Source organism: Rosa chinensis, chromosome 2, assembly GCF_002994745.2.
Source record: "Rosa chinensis cultivar Old Blush chromosome 2, RchiOBHm-V2, whole genome shotgun sequence".
Taxonomy (NCBI): Eukaryota; Viridiplantae; Streptophyta; class Magnoliopsida; order Rosales; family Rosaceae; genus Rosa; species Rosa chinensis.
Window position 1 is genome coordinate 12,907 of NC_037089.1, and position 18,561 is coordinate 31,467.

The 18,561-nt window shown below is 46.4% G+C and overlaps 1 protein-coding gene across 1 annotated transcript; it reads right to left on the minus strand.

The window, feature by feature from the left end:
• Positions 1-14,657: 14,657 nt before the first annotated feature.
• LOC112187701 lies at positions 14,658-16,940 on the minus strand. Its single transcript, XM_024326589.1, has 3 exons — positions 16,384-16,940; positions 15,609-16,251; positions 14,658-15,410 (listed from the first exon to the last, which is right to left on the minus strand). The coding sequence occupies exons 1-3, from the start codon at positions 16,938-16,940 to the stop codon at positions 14,658-14,660; spliced, it is 1,953 nt and encodes a 650-aa protein (XP_024182357.1).
• Between the last annotated feature and the right edge of the window lie 1,621 nt (positions 16,941-18,561).

Here is an 18,561-nt window from a genome sequence, read left to right on the forward strand (position 1 = left end):
AGGAGGAGTAGGCTGTGCATGGTAAGTGGCACTTGGCAGAACTTGCGGACGGTGCATCGTGTTCCTTTCCACTTCCAGCCCATAGGTGAGTCTGTGGATAGGTTCTTATGATATTCTTATACTTTGGGTGTGTGCTAACAGTGTTGTTTGTGTTATAGTGGAGCAATCATCTAATCTTAGCCCGTTAGAGTGGAAGCGCATCCATAGGCTGTTAGGCAAGTTCCCTCGTGGGAAAGGGGGGGGGGGTCTATCGCCTATGTAGATTGGTGATACTCGATAGGTGGTGATTGGGGAGATTTCCTGGTGAGGGTTGAATTATTATTTGATAACGTCTTTTAATATTTGCCTTGTTCTAATCATGTGTTTTGTTGTAGCCAATATGCACGCAAAGGGCCCAACTAAAAGTACGGTGCCTTATGCCAACACCGAGGGGGGGGATATCATTGATGAACTTATGGAGGAATTGAGGTTGGCGAGGTAAGCTGATGTTGACCTCGGGACCCGTAGAGTTTTTGATACCGGTGCTCCAGTGGATTTCCACTTGTCTCATAGCATTTATGATAAGTTTCCCAAGAAGATTGCCTAGTTTCTCGGTATCGCGGTATCAGATGGAAAGGGTGGAGATCAAGCTAATCCTGAGCAGGGTGTATATGTAAAAGCACCGGAGCAGGCAAGGGAGGAAGGACAGTCCTCCCCAGACAATGCAAGGGTGGAGCAGTCCCCTCATGGCTATATCGGGGCGGAGCAGCCATCTCGTGTCGAAGTTGAGGTTTTTGTTGAGGAGTTTTTGGAACAAGAACAAAGTGAGACAGGGGACAGTGCCTAATTTGTGGAGGATGTTGTGTTGGAGCAGTTGGAGGGGAGGAAAAGAGTTGAGATAGGCAAGACTGAGGAGCCCAGGTCTCACGAGGTTATTACTGTGGACAGTGGCAAGACCTAGGTGTTAGCTCGCTAGTTTTGAGTCTGTTGTGAGGGCAGGCGAGGATTCTTAACCCCTCGAGGTAGGACTTGGTAGTGGTGAGAGGCCCACAGTTGGGCACCGAGAACCGGTTGTGGCAGCCAATACTCAACCAAATGGAAAGGGAGGTGGACCCTAGGGTACCATGACCTGTGCTCGCATAGAGTTTACTATAGGTAATTAGAGGTAAATGGGTGGCTCCCAAATTCGTATTGGCAACCCTCTTATGGGTGGACCAATTAACCCTCAAGGAGGTAAGAGGTCTAGTACCGAGAGGGGTCTTAATCTCGGTCCACCAGTGAAGGATTTCCTCTCTATTGTGATGAAGTTGTTGATGATCTTGCTCACACCCTTGGCGAGATCGGAGTGCACGAGGGTTAATTGGCCTACTCATGGTTGTAAATTTGCGCAACTGTCATCGTGACAAGGATCAGATTAGCCTTAAAGACCCCAGGGCGAACTTCTGAGGTGCACAGGAGAGGCTTATGAGGGTATGTTCCTTACTATCTTGATTTGATGTTGTATCAGTGTACATCGTGTGTTTACACTTGTTTTCTCACAGGCTGTTAACTTGACTTACGGTACCTCTGCTGAGTTGCTGCACCATCTTAATAGTGAGATAGCTCGTCTAGGAGCTGAACTTGAGGCCAAGAGACAGAAGACTCGTGACCTGCATGAGGCATGGATGGTGAAAGGGGTAGTCGCCATGAGATGAATAAGGCCATCGAGGCGAGAATTTCTAGGAGGCGAGAGTTGGAGTAGGCTTTAGCTGTGGAGCAAGCCTAGAGACAACAGGCTGAGGATACCTTGGCGCCACTCCAGTCCACTAATTTGGAGCTCACTGGTAGGCTGACTTGAACTGAAGCTGGTCTGCGAGGAGTAACTGGGCTAGGCAGGAGTTTGAGACCCTAAGGAAGCTAGTGCTTGTACATACCTCCACTAGCATGGCTTATTTGCTATGTCACCAAGTATAAGTAACCCTCTCATAAGGGGACCACGAGTCATAGTGGGATCCAACCGCAATATACATCTCATAACCTGACATACAAGCTACCCTGTGGTAGTCGGAAGAGGTCAAGAGCTCGCCGGGAAGTCACCTTCCCTTTTCTAACCAATATGCCTTTACAACAAGCTTTTATGAAGTAGAAATGGGACTTCTTGTCCCACATTGTAAAAAATGTACAGGAGAGTGGCTTCCTTCCTTATAAAAGGGACCACTCCTCCTATTTAGAAGACAACTCCATTACAAGTTTACAACTCTTGTAATCTTATTGGGTCGCAAGGCCCAAACACTAGTTAAAGCTTTCAAGTGGACGTAGTCTCCTGCTAAGGCGGGAGATGAACCACCATATGTCTCGAGTCTCACTCTCTCTATCTCTAACGCAAACTAGAGACTTCGATTCTAAGGTTAAAATTGATGGCGTCTGTGGGAAGCCGATACAATGGCTTTGTGAATTACCATGCATTGAGTCATTTTAACGGAGTTCAAAGACATTAATTTTTCCTTCTTTTCTTATTTGAGTTATCTACTATGGTTGCTCACTGGACACCAACTCCAGTGTGTTAAGCTTGCATTTCTTGGCAACTTAGCATTTTGCAGCAACTTATGCCCAGTCCAGTTCACACGCAATGTTTCAAGTCAGAGTGAACTTAGCTACATGTCAATGTCGTTCCATCCCACACTTAACAAAAAAAAATCTACTTTGGGTGCCCATTTACTATGGACACCTATTTGCTGGGAAGCTTGCAGCACAGCAAGCAGCGCACGGCACCACTAACGCCAGCGAACACATAACACCAGCACCAGCAGGCGCCAAACTGTGATAAAGGTCAGCGTTAAAGCAAGCCTACCAAAAACTTCAGTAGCAAACTTGACAAGATACTTGAGCCTTGCAGCAAAAATCCTTGACAAGAACCTCAAGGTTTGACAAGCAAACAAGACGCAGTCATCACCTCAACTCAAAACTCAATCAGCATCAACATCATCATGCTTCGTCCTCGGGTCAGAGTAACGCTCTCATTAACTCAACACATCCATGAAGGTAATGCCATCTAATCTTGGCACCCAGAAAGTTACTTTGGGCACCTAGAGGATCATACTCGTTCAATCATCATTAGTCTAACACAACCAATCATCTTTGGTCCATCAAGCAACTCTCCCATCACCCAACCTCCATGTCTTGCACGGCGAAGCAAAAGCACCGCCAACAAGCAGCAAGTGTCCTGCAAAGGATTTGTCCGCTAGGGCTCTATCTGTCAAGCACGGTCTACCAAAGAACGATCCACCAATCGGCAACCGCCAAGTTTTATTGCCAACAACAACTGCCAGGCCCAGCTGATTCAAAGTGCTAACACGCCAAACACGGACCATATGCCCACCAACCACCTTCAGGCTTCAAATTTCTGTGGCGGTCAAGACCTCCGAAAAAGTCCACCCAGTGGCATCAATGGCAGCAAGCTTGACGAGCCCTGTCACCTACTCAAGGATAATATAACTTGTCGCTCGAACCGATCGCTGACAGCGACAACCTCCAACACAACGATAGCCGCCAGCTTCATCTCCTTCATCAAGCGATAGCCACCAACATTAACCGCCAGTGCAATCTTGCCGCTACCACCAGCGCAAGATTGTCGTATTAGCCTTGACGTCACAGCCAAGGATCAATCCAACAAGTGCATGCCGCCACTGCCAAGGATCAATCCAAATATGATCTGGACACCCCAAATCCTTGCTATATACCCAGTAGCTCCTTTTCTTCTTTCTATACACACAAGTCAAATGTTCGTTGTATCCGCTTGCCTTCAAACATGCTCTCACGCTTTAAGCCTCGAGCTTCTATGGCCGTCAAACCTGCAAAATAAGCAAAGCCCTCTCTTGACTCCCAATTTGCCTGCTATTGAGATATATATGAGGTTATGAACAACAACACAGTTACTATTTAATTATGAACAACAATCTAATGCCATCTATGCACTTGGTCAGCCCATGCACTCTTAATTTATATATGCTTAACACCTTGTCAGCCTATGCACTTGCTACAAGTATTCATAACTGCACATAATCATAATTTATTATAATCATTGGCATATTCAATTAGACTTGGTTTATTTTTAATGATCAGTTCATGCTACCATGCTCATAATATCATTGGCATATTCATGGGTTCCTACATTCATACGGTAGCTAAACATGCGCTCTTGCTTCAACTAATGGGAGCTCATCTATCTGCTATGTAATTGTAAATCAATATGATGAATACACATAACTGATGACACTATGGTAGGACCAACCTACCAATACTATCTCTGAAGCTATCATGAGCTGCCATGTGTATATGCAAAAGTAAGCTTATAAAAATAACATAGCCTAGCCATGTTTCAATTTTCATTGCCATCTAGATAGTGCACACGACCATTATAAGGGCATGATTGATGCTTCTTAAACTTATTTGCTATTTACGTTTTTGCTATACACAGAGGAGCCACACACACATTACCAACATGTGATTATCTAAGTATATGTGCTGAAATAACTTGTCAGCATGACATTGCTTAGTTGCTTACCTCAAATATTCAAATATTGTTTCACTCAATACCACTACTAAACTCTACATTACTGTGAGTTTATGGTCATTGATAATTGATCAGAATCTGAAAATGCATTCTTGCATAGCTTATGACCAATTTGATTATGTGCTAGCATTCTAGCAACCAGGTGTTCATTCATGCTTTGACACAAATGCATTTCATGTACACATGCTTCTTATGTCTATCTAAGTTCAATATAATATCTCATGATAACATAGTCCTTCAATTTTTATTGTTGACTTCACCTAATTCAAATGGGTTTCAACTTTACATCTACACACGTTTATAGGGTGTATGTATATGTCACTTAAAGCCATGCATATATATATATATATATATATATATATATATATATATATACATATACACACACACACACACACACACACAAGGCAATAATATCACTATGGTCACCACCGTGACATTCTCAAATATGCATGCGTACATTAAATCTCTATTGCATGCACATATTTAATCAATTTAATTATATGGACAAGTACTAATCATTTACTTTATCTTATGTTAAGGAGGCCTTATCACCGATCACCTCCCCAATTGACGAAATCATCATCATTCTACTAAGGTGCTTCACCGATGCAATAGAGCGTCATGCTTGGACAACTCTAACATGATTTGGTACTTGTATTGATTTCAATCTCAACATACTCTAAATCAGCATAAGATAAGAAAACATATATCCTTCTTTATGCTCTCGCATCTAGAGCTAGCTCTTCCATGTTAAAGCCAACCTTTGTTTTGTACTTTTCAAATGACACAACTTGTATCAATTTTAGTAGCACACCTACTAGGCTTATATACTATAACATGTCTCCCATGACCCTTAAGCATGTTTACAAAAATGCAAAAATGTTATTAGCAACTTCACTATAAGTACATGCTATACACATGCCATGCTTCAGTCAATTTAATGCGACACTCGCTTAGTACGCTATGACATGCTTAGAAGTATGTGATTTTTATGACCTTAACTAAACTTGCTCGGATTGCGAATTGCTTCAGTTATGACTTGCTTAGATGTCGAGCATGGCCACGACTTGCTTGGGCCAAGTCTCGCATACTCGCACAAGAGCCTGAGGGGCTCATTTACCCGTATGGTGAAATCTCTTCCCTATATTATCTATTTATTTACTTTAGCCAGTGGGGCTGGATTATTTAGTTAATGAATTAATTAAGATTTCTAAACCTTGCATGCATCGGAAAGTTATTTTTCCAAACTAAATTGTGGGAAGGTATCAACTCTTTTTTTTCTTTTCTTATGTTATACCTATTTAACTTTTTGTCCACTCACGCTAACGTGTTTTCAATACTTTCCCCCTGGGCCCTTTGGTTTCAAATGCCCAGTTTACAGCATTGCTGCTCGGCGCTTTAGGAGTGAGCTATAGTGACCGCACCGGCTTCCATTATTTCGTATAGTAGGTTACCTGTTAAACCTACTGAACTTTATATCACTTTCTATTTCTTTTAGACTGCTCTGATTACTATGGGAATTGTGATCCAAACTTGTAATGAATTATATTTGAGGTCTATGACCTAACTTTGGTGAATTGATGTATTTTATTTATGGAGTTTCGTTGAACTTTAAATATTTGAAATACTACTATTATCTTTGAGTTCGAGTTGGTTGGATTATGGGAGCAGGGCGGCTCCAGGAGGATCCAGTTGGGTTATTAGAAATGTTTTTGGTTTCTTACAGGTTTTGGTTGTCCATTTTTAGGGGAGGTTCTGCCGAAATTTTTCTGTAAAATCTCCTTTAAAAGTGGGTCCCACAGGGTCACTTCGGATTTCAGGGTGAAATCTGGGGCGGGCCTTGTCAGGTTGGGTTTGAGTGGGCTGGAGGGGATTGTACGCTCAACCGCCATTGAACAGTCATCCTATAGCTCAGCCTTCGGGCACCTATCCGTTGGGCTACATGAGATGTTCTTGGTAGTCTCCAAGCAACCCTTGGTGGAGCGGCAGCTCAGGGAGGAGATGGAGGGTCTCCAGAGGGAGCTGGCAGAGACTAAGGACAGCTTGGCGGACGTGGAGCGGTGCCTGACCAAGGCAGAATGTGATACCGCTGATGCTCGCGACAAGCTCTCTGTGGCCGTTGCGGGGGACGTGGAGTGGAATGACCATGTCTCCAAGCTAGAGCAAGACATGGCCCTGCTGAAGGATCAGGTGGAGGCCAAGGCAAAGAAAGTTGAGATCCTTCAACGGGAATATGCCGCCAAGTCTGCTGAGTTGAAGAGGTTAGAGGTGAGGTTGGCTGTCTGGGGGCGGAGGGGAAGCGTGCGGCTTGTGCGGCTGTGGAACAGTTCAAGCAGTCGGCGGAATATAAGAAAGCCATGATCGAGGCGGCGAAGGCCGGTGCCATGGCCAATGTGGAACTGCTGAATCAGAAGGGTGCTATCGACTAGGTCAAGGCATCCCAGCCTGCAGGACCGTCAAGTCAGGATGCACCGCCCGCGAGGGATGTGGTTCCCGCCGAGGCTGAAGGTGCCCGCTCGGGTAGCGGTGAAAGTAGTATGCGTCCGGCGGAAGATTCTCAGCGGACTCCTCCTCCTACTCAATCCGAGGTCTCCCGCGCTGGCTTTTTGGCTGCCCATACTCGAGAAGATGGTACCGTTTTCACACCGAGTCCTATCACCCGTGGGTCAGTCCAGATGAGTCGTCAGTCCGTGCAACAGCCGCCGGAGGACGAGACTGCCGCTGAAGCCCCTAAGGAATGAAGATGACTTCCCCACCTGAAGTATTGCCGCTGAGGCCTTTGTCTTGCCCCTTTTTTTTTATATATATGTCGCTACGGCTTATTGTAATTAAACAATATTTTTGGGCGGGTAGATCCGACCTCTAATACAATTGGTATTTTGCTAAGTGTGGATGTGTTTGCTGATTGCAATGTTTGCATTTTTTCAAACCGCTAGAGTGTTGACTGCTGTTTTGTGGCTAACTGAAACATTAAAGGGATTAAAATTGTTCCAAGTACACGTCGTAGCGGACGTAGTCTGCCGAATATTGTTGGCGTTGGCAGTTGATTCTTGTGTTTGGACTTGGCGACAATGGTTTGAATAATTCCTCATTTTATTGATAGCTGCTATGTCAGCGTTTACAAAAAGCGGGGTTGTACTCGTTGGGTAGCTTCCCTTAGCTAAATGTTGAGTCAAAAATTTAGCTAAGCCAAGATGCTCTAGGATAGCGGTGAGACTACTTGTAGTAATATCGGAGGTGTTCGGTATTCCAAGGGTGGGTCGTTGTGACGCCATCCTTGTCCATTAAGTAAAAGGTGCTGGGGCTAGCAACTTCCACAATTTTGTACGGACCCTCCCAAGTTGGGCGGAGTGCCGTTGGTGGTGGAATAACTTCCTTCATTACCTAGTCCCCCAGTTAGAGGTTCCGGGCCTTGACCCTGGCGTTGTAGAAACGCGATACCCTCTGCTTGTTTTGCAAGTTGTGCAAATGGGCCTTGTGTCGTTTTTCTTCTAGGAGGTCTCTGTCAAGGTTAACTCCCTCGCCATTGGTCTCGGGGCAGTAGCCTTAAACTCTGGCGGTGGGTTAAGTTACCTCTATAGGTAGGACGGCCTCAGTTCCAAACATCATGCAGAATGGTGTTTCACCATGGCGGAAGTTGGGGTGGTTCTGATGGCCCATAGCACCTTCGGCAGTTTTTCAGCCCATAATCCCTTAGCATCGTCGAGATTCTTTTTTAGCAGTTTCTTGATTATTTTATTTGCTGCTTCGACCTGGTCATTGGTTTGGGGGTGAGCGACAGATGCAAAACTCATCTTGGTGCCCAAGTTAGCGGTGAAAGATATGAGTTCTTTGTTGTTGAATTGCGTGCTGTTATCTGTGATAATGGTGTGGGGGACACCATAGCGGCAGTAGATGTTCTTCCAGAGGAAGTGAGTTACCTTGGCGGTGGTTATTGCCGTTAGTGGTTCTGCCTCGATCCACTTGCTATTGTAGTCAATGGCAACAATGATATATTTGAACTGGCCTTTGGCGGTTTGGAATTTGCCCATCAGGTCAAGGCCCCAGGTTGAGTGGATCCATGGGCCAATGATGATCAACAGTGGTTCCACTGGGGCGTGTGGGAGATTAGCATATTGTTGACATTTGTGGCAAGATTTTGATATCCTCCTGGCGTCGTCGCCGAGTGTGGGCCAAAAGTAGCCTTGTCACATTGTGTGGTTGGCCAAGGACCTGGCACCCGAGTGGTTACCGCATTCTCCGCCATGTATCCTTGTCAGCACAACCTTTCCCTCCTCTGGGGTTAGACACCGAAGGTTGGGGTGGGTGAACCCTTGGCGGTAAAGCTTGCCATTTTGGATGTTGTAGCGGGTTGCTCTCCACTTGAGCTGTCTGGCTTCGACCTTGTCTTCTGGCAATGTTCCATTGCGCTTGTATTCGATGATCTCTTTCATCCAAACAGGATTGACCTCAATGTTGAAGATTACCGCTAGGGTTTTTGTGATGCTAGGCCTGTCAAGATACTCCACCCTTGTGTCTGCTGGACTCTGGTATGGCTGAGCGGTTGCTAGTCTTGCCAGTGAATCAGCCCTGGCGTTCTTTTCCTTGGGGATCTGTGTGATGGTGTGAAATTTGAATTTTTTGAGGAGCGTCTTGGCGTACCCCAAATATGCCGCCAACTGTTGGTCCTTGGCCTGGAAACTGTCGTTGACCTGGTTAACGATAAGCTGAGAGTCGCTGAATATATTGACGATGTCAGCTCCTGAGTCTATGGCGAGGAGTAAGCCGGCAATGAGGGCTTCATACTCTGCCATGTTGTTTGAGGCTTTGAAATTAAACTTCAACGCGTACTCCACGTCTAGTCCCCCTGGTCCTGTTATGATAACTCCGGCGCCGCTGGCCTTGGCGCATGCGGAGCCGTCCACGTGTAGGTTCCAGTCTGATTGCTGGGGGGCTGGCTCCTCGGCGGTTATCATTACTGTGCTGGGTTGTGCCTCTATATTGGGATCATCCTGCCGCTCAGTGAGCTCAGCAATGAAGTTCGCCACCGCTTGGCCCTTCATTGCGGCTCTTGGTTTGTAGTCAATGTCGAACTCGCTGAGCTCGATGGCCCACTTACTAAGGCGCCCCGAGTGCTCAGGGTTCTTCATTACCTGCCTCAGCGGCTAGTTCATTAAGACATGAATTGTGTGAGCCTGAAAATACTGGCGGAGGCGCCTAGCGGCGGTGATGAGTGCAAGAGCGAGTTGTTCCAGGGATGGATATCTTGTTTCGGCCCCGTTCATGCCTTTGCCGGCATAGAATACGGGGAGCTCATCCTGGCCATCCCGCCTGACAATGGCGCAGCTTACCATTGTTTGTGATACCGTTAGGTATATGTATAGTGTCTCCCCCTGTACAGGAATGGAGAAGAGTGGTACTGCCACCAAGTACTCTTTCAAGCTCTGGAACGCTGCCTCACAGTCTGGGTTCCAGTCGATGACTTTCTTGTGGGTTGTTTTTAGGACTTTGAAAAATGAGAGACATTTGTCAGTGAGTTTGGAGATAAACCGAGAAAAAGCGGTTAGCTTGCCCTAGAGACTCTGAACGTGCTTCTTCCATTCTGGAGCCTTCATGTTGAGGATGGCTTGTACCTTGTCAGGGTTGGCCTCTATGCCCCGCTTACTGACTATGTAACCTAGAAATTTGCTAGCGGTGACGCCGAAGAAGCCTTTTTCTAGGTTGAGGCGCATACCATAGGCCAAGAGAATGGCGAATATAATTCTGAGGTTTGCTAAGTGTCCGTTGGCCTTTATGCTTTTTACTAACATATCGTCCACGTAGACCTCGATGATTTTGCCCAGATGCTCCATAAACATAGCATTCATCAGCCGCTGGTAAGTTGCCCCGGCGTTCTTCAAACCGAATGGCATGACATTGTAGCAGTATAGGCCTTTGTTGGTGGTAACGGAGGTGTGTTCTTGGTCACCAGGTTGCATCTTGATCTGATTGTAGCCGGAGAAGGCGTCCATCATGCTGAGTAGCTCGTGTCCAGCGATTGCATCGACCAGTTGGTCTATGCGGGGTAGTGGGAAACTGTCCTTGGGGCATGCCTTGTTGAGGCCCTTGAAGTCGACACACATTCGCCACTTTCCGTTGGGTTTTTTGACCATGACCAAGTTGGAAATCCACTGCGGGTAATTTACCTGGCGGATGAATCCAATGTTCTGGAGCTTGGCAACTTCCTCTCCTATAGCACGGTATCTCTCTTCGTCAAAGGCCCTCCGCCGCTGCTTGGTAGGGTAGGCGGATGGTTTGATACTTAATTTGTAAGTGATGATTTCGGGGGAGATGTCTGGCATGTCAGCGTAGGACCATGCAAAGACGGCGGCGTTGTCACGTAGAAACTGCGTGAGTTCAGCCGCTACCTCTAGGTCGAGCTGAGCGCCGATGCGGACTGTTCGCTCAGGGTGTTAGTTAGAGATGCTGATAACCCTCAAGGATGTCTCCGGGTTGATAGGCTCCTTTTTGACATACTTCTTCTCTTCGTCTCTGGGGTCCTCGAAGATGTCTGGCGCCACTGCATGATTTCCCAATGTTAAGATTTCATGGCGGCCCATTGATCGTGCCACAATTGTGGAATAGCACTCTCGTGCCAGCTGTTGGCTTCCCCTTACACAGCCTGTTCCGTTGGGAGTAGGGAACTTCATGAGGAGCATGTACCCGGGGATGATGCACTTGAGCTTGTTAAGTTTCGGTCGACCAATGATGACATTGTATGAGCTGAAACAGTCCACAATGATGAATTCCGTGTGGATCTCTACTGTTCGTGGACTGGGGCTGATAACCAATCGCATATAGTCAGAGCCCAATGGCTGTGTGACGTCACCGGAGAAGCTAAGCAATGGCTCATGATCCTGCAATAATTTTATGTTCCGCCAGAGTTTGTCATAACACCTATTGAAGATGTCGACAGCACGTAATTTTCTGTTCCGCCAGAGTTTGTCATAGCACCTATTGAAGATGACATTTACAGCGAACCCGCTGTCGACAAGGATCCTCCCTACCGACCATCTATCGAGTATGGCGTCGATCAAGAATGGATCGTCGTGGGGCAGATGTACTCCGCGCTCCTCCTCCTCTGAGAAGGTAATAGGCTCCCAACTAGATTTGGGGAGCTTTGCGGATGTTGCACACCTCCTTGGGGTGGTTGGCACGTGCGTAACGCTTCTTTGCCCTGTGAGACATATTGGTGATTGGAGCACCACCGTCGATGGTGTTGATGCGGCCCAAGGGCTCAATGTTAGAGATCACAGGTGGTGGCTGGTGTACCTTGAATTGTTTCATTTTACCGTCTCGGTATAAGGTTTCAATGGCTGTTTTGAGGGCGTTACAATTGTTGGTGTTGTGGCCGCTGTCCTCGTGATATTTGCACCACTTGCCGGTATTTCTGGGCTTTCCTACCCGTGGGTATTTTCTTGGGGGTAGTGGCGGAATCTGGTCTTTGCACTGATCGTATATTTCCTCGTATGAGGCCTTGAGTACGATGAACACTGCGTACCGCTGGGATGACTCAGTTGGTTTATTACGGTTGTCTCCCTGGAATGAGCGGTTACCCCTGGTGTAATGTTAATCCTTTTGCTGCTTGCTATGGTGGTTGCTCTGTTGCCACTCCCTCTTCTTATCAGTTGGCGGAGCAGCGGAGGTTTTGTTAGCGGTTTCCTGATGGATGGAGGAGGGTTGGGTGGATTTTACAGGTGTTGGTGGTGATGGGGGGGGTGTCTCCATATGTGATGAATTCTGCCTGTGCATGGATGACAGCCTCGCTCATGACATGGTCGTAAGCGGCGTTGGGATGATTGTAGTTGAGGTGATAGAGAAATGGCCCCTTGAGGAGTGCCATTGTCTTGTCGAGATCGCGACACTGGGACGTTGCCGCTCGCCATCTGGTGACAAAAGCCTCCAATGTTTCCTTCGTCCCCTGCTTGAGGCTGAAAAGCTGAGTTGTATTGTGGTGGCCGGCAGCTAATAGGATGAACCGCGAAAGGAAAGCATTTGATAGGGCATGAAATGAGTCAATGGATCCCGGCGGGCACTCAAAAAACCAACTCATCACCTCACTGTCAAGCGTTTCGCTGAACAAGTGGCAGAGGGTGGCGTCATCGAACCCCTTGTTATTGGTGACTTTTTTGAAGGTGTCCATATGGATAAAGGGGTCAGTCATGCCGCCGTAATGGGACATCTTTGGTGTTTTTGCGTGTGCCGGGCGGATGGCATGTAGGATCCTGGCGGTGAGTGGTCCTGGTCTGGATGCAAAAAGTGGATTTGGTATTGGCGCTGGGGTGCCTGCCTCGGCCCGGATTAGCCTTTGTTCTAATTGTTGCATTCGCTCTAGTATTATGGCGGTTGCGTCTCCATCAGGTCCCTTTTGGATGCTCCGCTCAACCATCTATCACCTAGGGACAGGCATATTACCCTCGGTTCTGGCCCTGATTGTTGAGCGGCTGGTATGCGGCTGTGACTCCGCCTTCTGCTCTAACATTTCGGGGTTCATGAGGTGGTCTCATTCCCCGTAGCTCTGGTGGGTTCAACGGTACTTGCATCTGCACGATTGGTCCTTATACCAATCCACCGGTGGTAGGCTGACTGCGCCTAGTGCTCTACGACTGCTCGCTTTGCGCTGGGTTAGCGTTCTCTTCTAGCGCCTTCTTTAGTTCATCAAATTTTGACATCAGCGTGGCTACCTGCTTTTGGGCCTCGGCCTTTTCTCTGCGTTCATGCTCGCGTTCTCTATTTGCCTTGTGAAGGTCCGCTAGTGCCAGTTCATACATAGCGGCGAAGTCCTGTACCAGGGGGCGGCTGCCGCTCGGCCGAGCCTCCGCTGTAGTTTGAGTTGGCGAGGTCAGGTAACTGGCCTGGGGTTCCCTGCTGGGGTTGACTGGTGTGCTGAATAGTGCACAGTTAACGTTAACCGCTAGATTAACGCTAATCGTGGCGTGCGGGTTGGTCCACTTGCTCCTCAGCGTTTCCCCCGCTACCGTTAGTTATGGTGGATGTGGTGGGATGGCCTTCTGTTCAAGGATTCCCACAGACGGCGCCAATGTTGATGTTTAAAGTTCAGCGGTAACTAAACCTTTACTAACACTGGTCCGATGGGCGGACCGCTATCAATGATACTCAAAGTTCTCGCTACCTGTCAAGTAAAATATAGAGGGGAGACCGCGCTGGGCGGTCTTCTCTTCTCCGATGCCTAAGTTAGTCAATGTATTTATGTTGACAAAGTAACAGTAGGTAAGTATTAATTGCGTAATCAATGAGGAGAGACGAGGGAACCTTTTATAGGTGAAGAAGGAGCTGATCTTCTTCATGTTTTCGATGTGGGACTGACATGCTTCAGTCCCCAGCTTCTGGAGCTTCTGATGTTGTCTTGGCACAGCATGTGGCAGCACGTCAGCGGTGATCTGGGGGCAAGCCGGGGCTCAGGCGGTAGCCTGCTTGGCTGTGTTCCAGTAGGTCACTCTTTTGGCGAGAGTTGGTACTCTAGTGGTAGCATGAGCATGGCTCATTATAGCTAATTATGCTTGCAAATGCCTATGTAAGTACAGGATGCATAGAGGATTCTAGTGCCCAGGTTCTCGGTGTAAGCCCTTAGTTCATCGTTGTCAAACTAGGTGCCATTGTCCGTGACTATTGTGTCAGGGACCCAGAACCTGCAATAGATGTTTTTCCACAGGAAGTTTTTCACTTTCACCTTGGTGATAGTGACAAGAGGTTCTGCTTCTACCCATTTTGTTTGGTAGTCAACGACTACAATGGCATATTTGAATTGTCCCACTGCTGTGGGAAGCTTACCGATCAGGTCCAGGCCCCATTGGCAGAATGGCCAAGGTGCAAGGAGTATGGAGAGAGCAATGGGCAGTGCCCTTGGGATGTTAGCATACATTTGGCATTTGTGGCAAGAACTCGATATTGTTTGGGCTAGGGCGGACATGGTTGGCCAGAAGTATCCTGCCCTCAGGGTCTTGTGTGCAAGAGCGCATACACCAGCATGTATGTCCTTCATTATTATGTGGCCGTCCTCTGGTGTCACACACTTCAGGTTGGGGAAGCAGTGACCTCTCCTGTATAACTTTCCATTCATGATCGTGTATCGAGCTGACCTTAATTAGAGTCGCCGGGCCTCTACCTTATCGTCCGGGTCTAGGCCGTCAACCATGTACTTCAAAATTGGGTCCATCCAGGAGGCAGTGTGGTCCACCGTGAATATTTCTGATACCATTTTAGAGGAGCTCGGCTTTTCTAGTATTTCGACCTTGGTAGCCTTGTAAGCTGGGCTTGGGGAAGTAGCCGCAATCTTTGCAAGGGCATCTGCTTTGTCATTTTTTGCCCTAGGTATTTGAGTGATAACATAGGAGGCCAATCTCTGAACCAGTGCCCTGGCTAGGGCCTGGTAAGAAGACATGTGTGACTCTTTTGCTTCGAAGTTACCGCTGACTTGGTTCATAACCAACTGGGAATCGCTGAAGATACGAAGGTGCTGGACGCCTAGTTCCAGGGCGATTTGTAGACCTGCTACAAGTGCCTCGTATTCTGCAACATTGTTGGATGCCTTGAAGGCAAACTTGAGGGCGTACTCGTAGACTTGATCGTCTGGGCTGATTAGCAAGATACCAGCGCCACTTGTCTTTTTGTTAGATGCGCCATCAACATGCAGTCGCCAAGTGCTTGGTAGGGGTGGGTCTGGGGCTGGCGGTTCAGGTGATCCCAGGGGCGGATCATGAGAGGGAATCAACTTAGAAATAAAATCTGCCGCTGCTTGGCCCTTAATAGCTGTCCGGGGTTGGTACTTGATGTCGAACTCTCCCAATTCGATGGCCCATTTAATTAATCTGCCCGATGTCTCTGGCTTCTGCAAAACCTGCCTCAATGGGTGATTAGTGAAAACAGTGATTGAATGTGCCTGAAAGTAGTGTCTTAGCTTCTGGGCCGATACTAGGAGGGCCAATGATATCTTTTCAATGTCCGCAAACCTGGATTCGGCACCAGTGTAACCTTTCCCAGCATAGTACACCGGGTACTCGCAATCAGAATCTCATCTAATCAAAGCTGAGCTTACCGCTGTAGAAGATGCCGCGAGGTATACGTAAAGCATTTCTCTGGGGACGGGTTTGTAAAGCAGCGGTACCGCTGCTAAGTATGCCTTCAAGCTGAGAAAAGCAGCCTCGTGCTCTGCAGACCAGGATATTACCTCCACGTGTTGGGTTTTTAGTAATTTGAAGATAGGAGTGCACTTGTCTGTAAGTCTTGAAATGAACCTTGATAGGGCGGCCACTTTACCTGTAATGGACTCGACATCGTTCCGGTAAGTGGGGGATATCATGTCTAATATAGCCTGCACCTTCTCCGGGTTAGCCTCTATTCCTCTGTGGCTGATGATGTACCCGAGGAACCTCCCGACCTCGACACCGAAAATGCACTTCTGTGGATTTAGGCGCATACCGTTGCGTAATATGATGGAGAATACAATGGACACGTTGGTTACGTGGTCTTCTGCTGTTAGACTTTTTACCAGCATATCGTCCACGTATACCTCCATGATGGTCCCGATGACATCTACAAACATGGAGTTGACAAGTCTCTGATAAGTAGCACCTGCATTTTTCAATCCGAAAGGCATGACCTGGTAACAATAGAGACCTTTGTCTGTGGTGAAAGCGGTGTGCTCTTCGTCCGCGGGGTTCATCCAGATCTGATTATACCTGCTGAATGCATCCATGAAGCTGAGTAACCGGTATCCAGCGGTGGAGTCGATTAATTGGTCAATTCATGAGAGAGGGAAGTTATCCTTAGGGCATGCTCGATTGAGATTTGTATAGTCTACACACATGCACCATGATCCCGGTGTCTTCTTTGGTACCATGACCACGTTGGCTAACCACCGGGGATATGTCACCTCTTTGACAAAATTGATGGCCATCAATTTTTTCACCTCGACCTGGATAGCCCGGTACTTTTCGTGTGTGAAGGCCCCGCGCTTTTGTCTTACTAGTGCCGAGAAAGGTACAATGCTAAGGTTGTGCATGGCCATGTCAGTTGGTATACCGGGCATGTCCTCGTATGACCGAGCGAACGCGGATGCGTTAGAGCGGAGGAACGAGATTAGGTTTTCCCTGACAGCCGAAGCCAACTTAGTGCATATCTTGACAATTCTGTCTGGGAACTCCTCAGATAACACCACCTCTTCGACGTATTCCACGGCACCGGGCCGTTCTTGGTCAGAGTCGGTATCATCTCTGGGGTCCTCGTACTTGTCTGTGAGAAGGTTAGAAACTACGGGCAACATTTCAGACTTTCCCTTGCCTCGAGATAGAGTCAAAGAATAGCATTGCCTTGCTGCAGCTTGATCAACCCGAATTGTCGCTATTCCCACTGGAGTTGGTACTTTCATCATGAGCATGTGGCCTGCGATGAATGTCTTCAAAAGCCAGAGTGCCGGTCGACCCAAGATAGAATTATAGGACGAGGCACAGTCGACGACAATGAACTCTGTTTTGATGGTTGAACAGTTTGGACTTTCTTCTATCGTGATCGATAGGTAATCTGATCCTAGTGGTTGGACGATATCTCCTGAAAAGCTAATGACACTATGCCAAAAAGTTAATCAGACGACAGATATTATCTGTCGTCTGATTGCATGATTTTCTGTCGTCTGAGGCGCTGCCGTCTCTTGTGCAATCAGACGACGTAGAAACTCTGTCGTCTGATTGCACTCAGACGACAGACATGTTTTTGGTCTTCTGTTGTTTGATTGATTCCTCACATGTACATGTGTGTGTTATGAAGATTTCAGACGACAGAAATGTGTTGGCAAACGTGAAGACTAACAACAGAGTTCTTTAACTTTTGTGGTTTAATTCCCATTTCAATGACAGTACTAAGAATTATGTGCTGTTTGTATTGGTTCTCAACTACAGTTTATTGTTGTTGTAAACAAATTTCAATTACAATCATCTGTTGTTTTAACTCATAACATAAGACAGTTATTTATGGTTAAACTTGAGTTTAAGATACAATTTTATGTTGTCTGAATGTATATAGAACAATAGATTTGTTTTTCTATTCTATTGTTTTTCTGTTGCTCAAACAACATATTTTTTTTCAAGTTAGTTGTTGCCTTGTATTTCAAATGACACATATAACTTTGTTCCTGCCATTCATTGATGTTCTCATTCATTCTGAAAACCCCAAAAGTCATATTTCACTCATTAAAAATACATATATTCTGTTATTACAGCCACCAAAATACATTTACAATAGTCATTCATTGTTCCATGAAATCTAACTATTGAAGCTGGATAGCAAATAATTTCAATGTACTCTAGGGCACTTGGACATTTGTTTTTCCTCCTGTGGCTTGGCCTTCTTAGTCTGCTAGAATGCTAAACTTTTGCTACTTACCAGTTCTCTCTCTTTATGTATATTTCTGCCTTTTGCCCAATATAGAACATAACACTTCTGCTGCATTACCAGTTCTCTTATATTGAGCAGGTCTCAAGTGAGGAATCTGCAGATAGCAGAAAGAATAAGACAAAAGGCAGGTATGCCAAATCCTAGGGAATACAACTTTGTGTAGAGTTTCTTATGACATGATATTGCTAGACCAAGATATAAATGGTACAACAACCACAAAATGAAGGTCTACAGTCGCAGAAATATACATAAAGAGATCTTATAATTAGCAAGTGCTGCATATAATCTTAAATAAGCACAAAGCGAAGCAAATGGAACACAAACTTACAATGCAGGATTAAAATGCAACTACAAGAACGAATACATTGTAACCGAAAAGAAAACTACTTTCTACAAAGTGAGTGCATTTCAATCTAATGCACTCAAGCAGTTAACTGCAACCAATTAACGACATTTGTCCTATTTATAGTAGCAAGTAGAATAAATTGGTAGAGAAGAGTTTGAAAGGATGGGTTCGTACCAATTTCAGACTCAACACCAATTGCCCGCTCGAGAGTTTGAAGAATCTGCATATATTAAAAACAATTAAATGAAATCAA

Excerpts from the sequence above, each read along its gene's own strand:
- LOC112187701 (XM_024326589.1), bottom strand. The coding sequence starts at position 16,940 with ATGAAAGTACCAACTCCAGTGGGAATAGCGACAATTCGGGTTGATCAA. Across the intron at positions 16,252-16,383 it reads AAGAAGACACCGGGATCATG|GTATAATCAGATCTGGATGA; the intron begins GTGCATGTGTGT and ends TGCATTCAGCAG. Across the intron at positions 15,411-15,608 it reads TCGCGGCATCTTCTACAGCG|GTTTTGCAGAAGCCAGAGAC; the intron begins GTAAGCTCAGCT and ends CCATTGAGGCAG.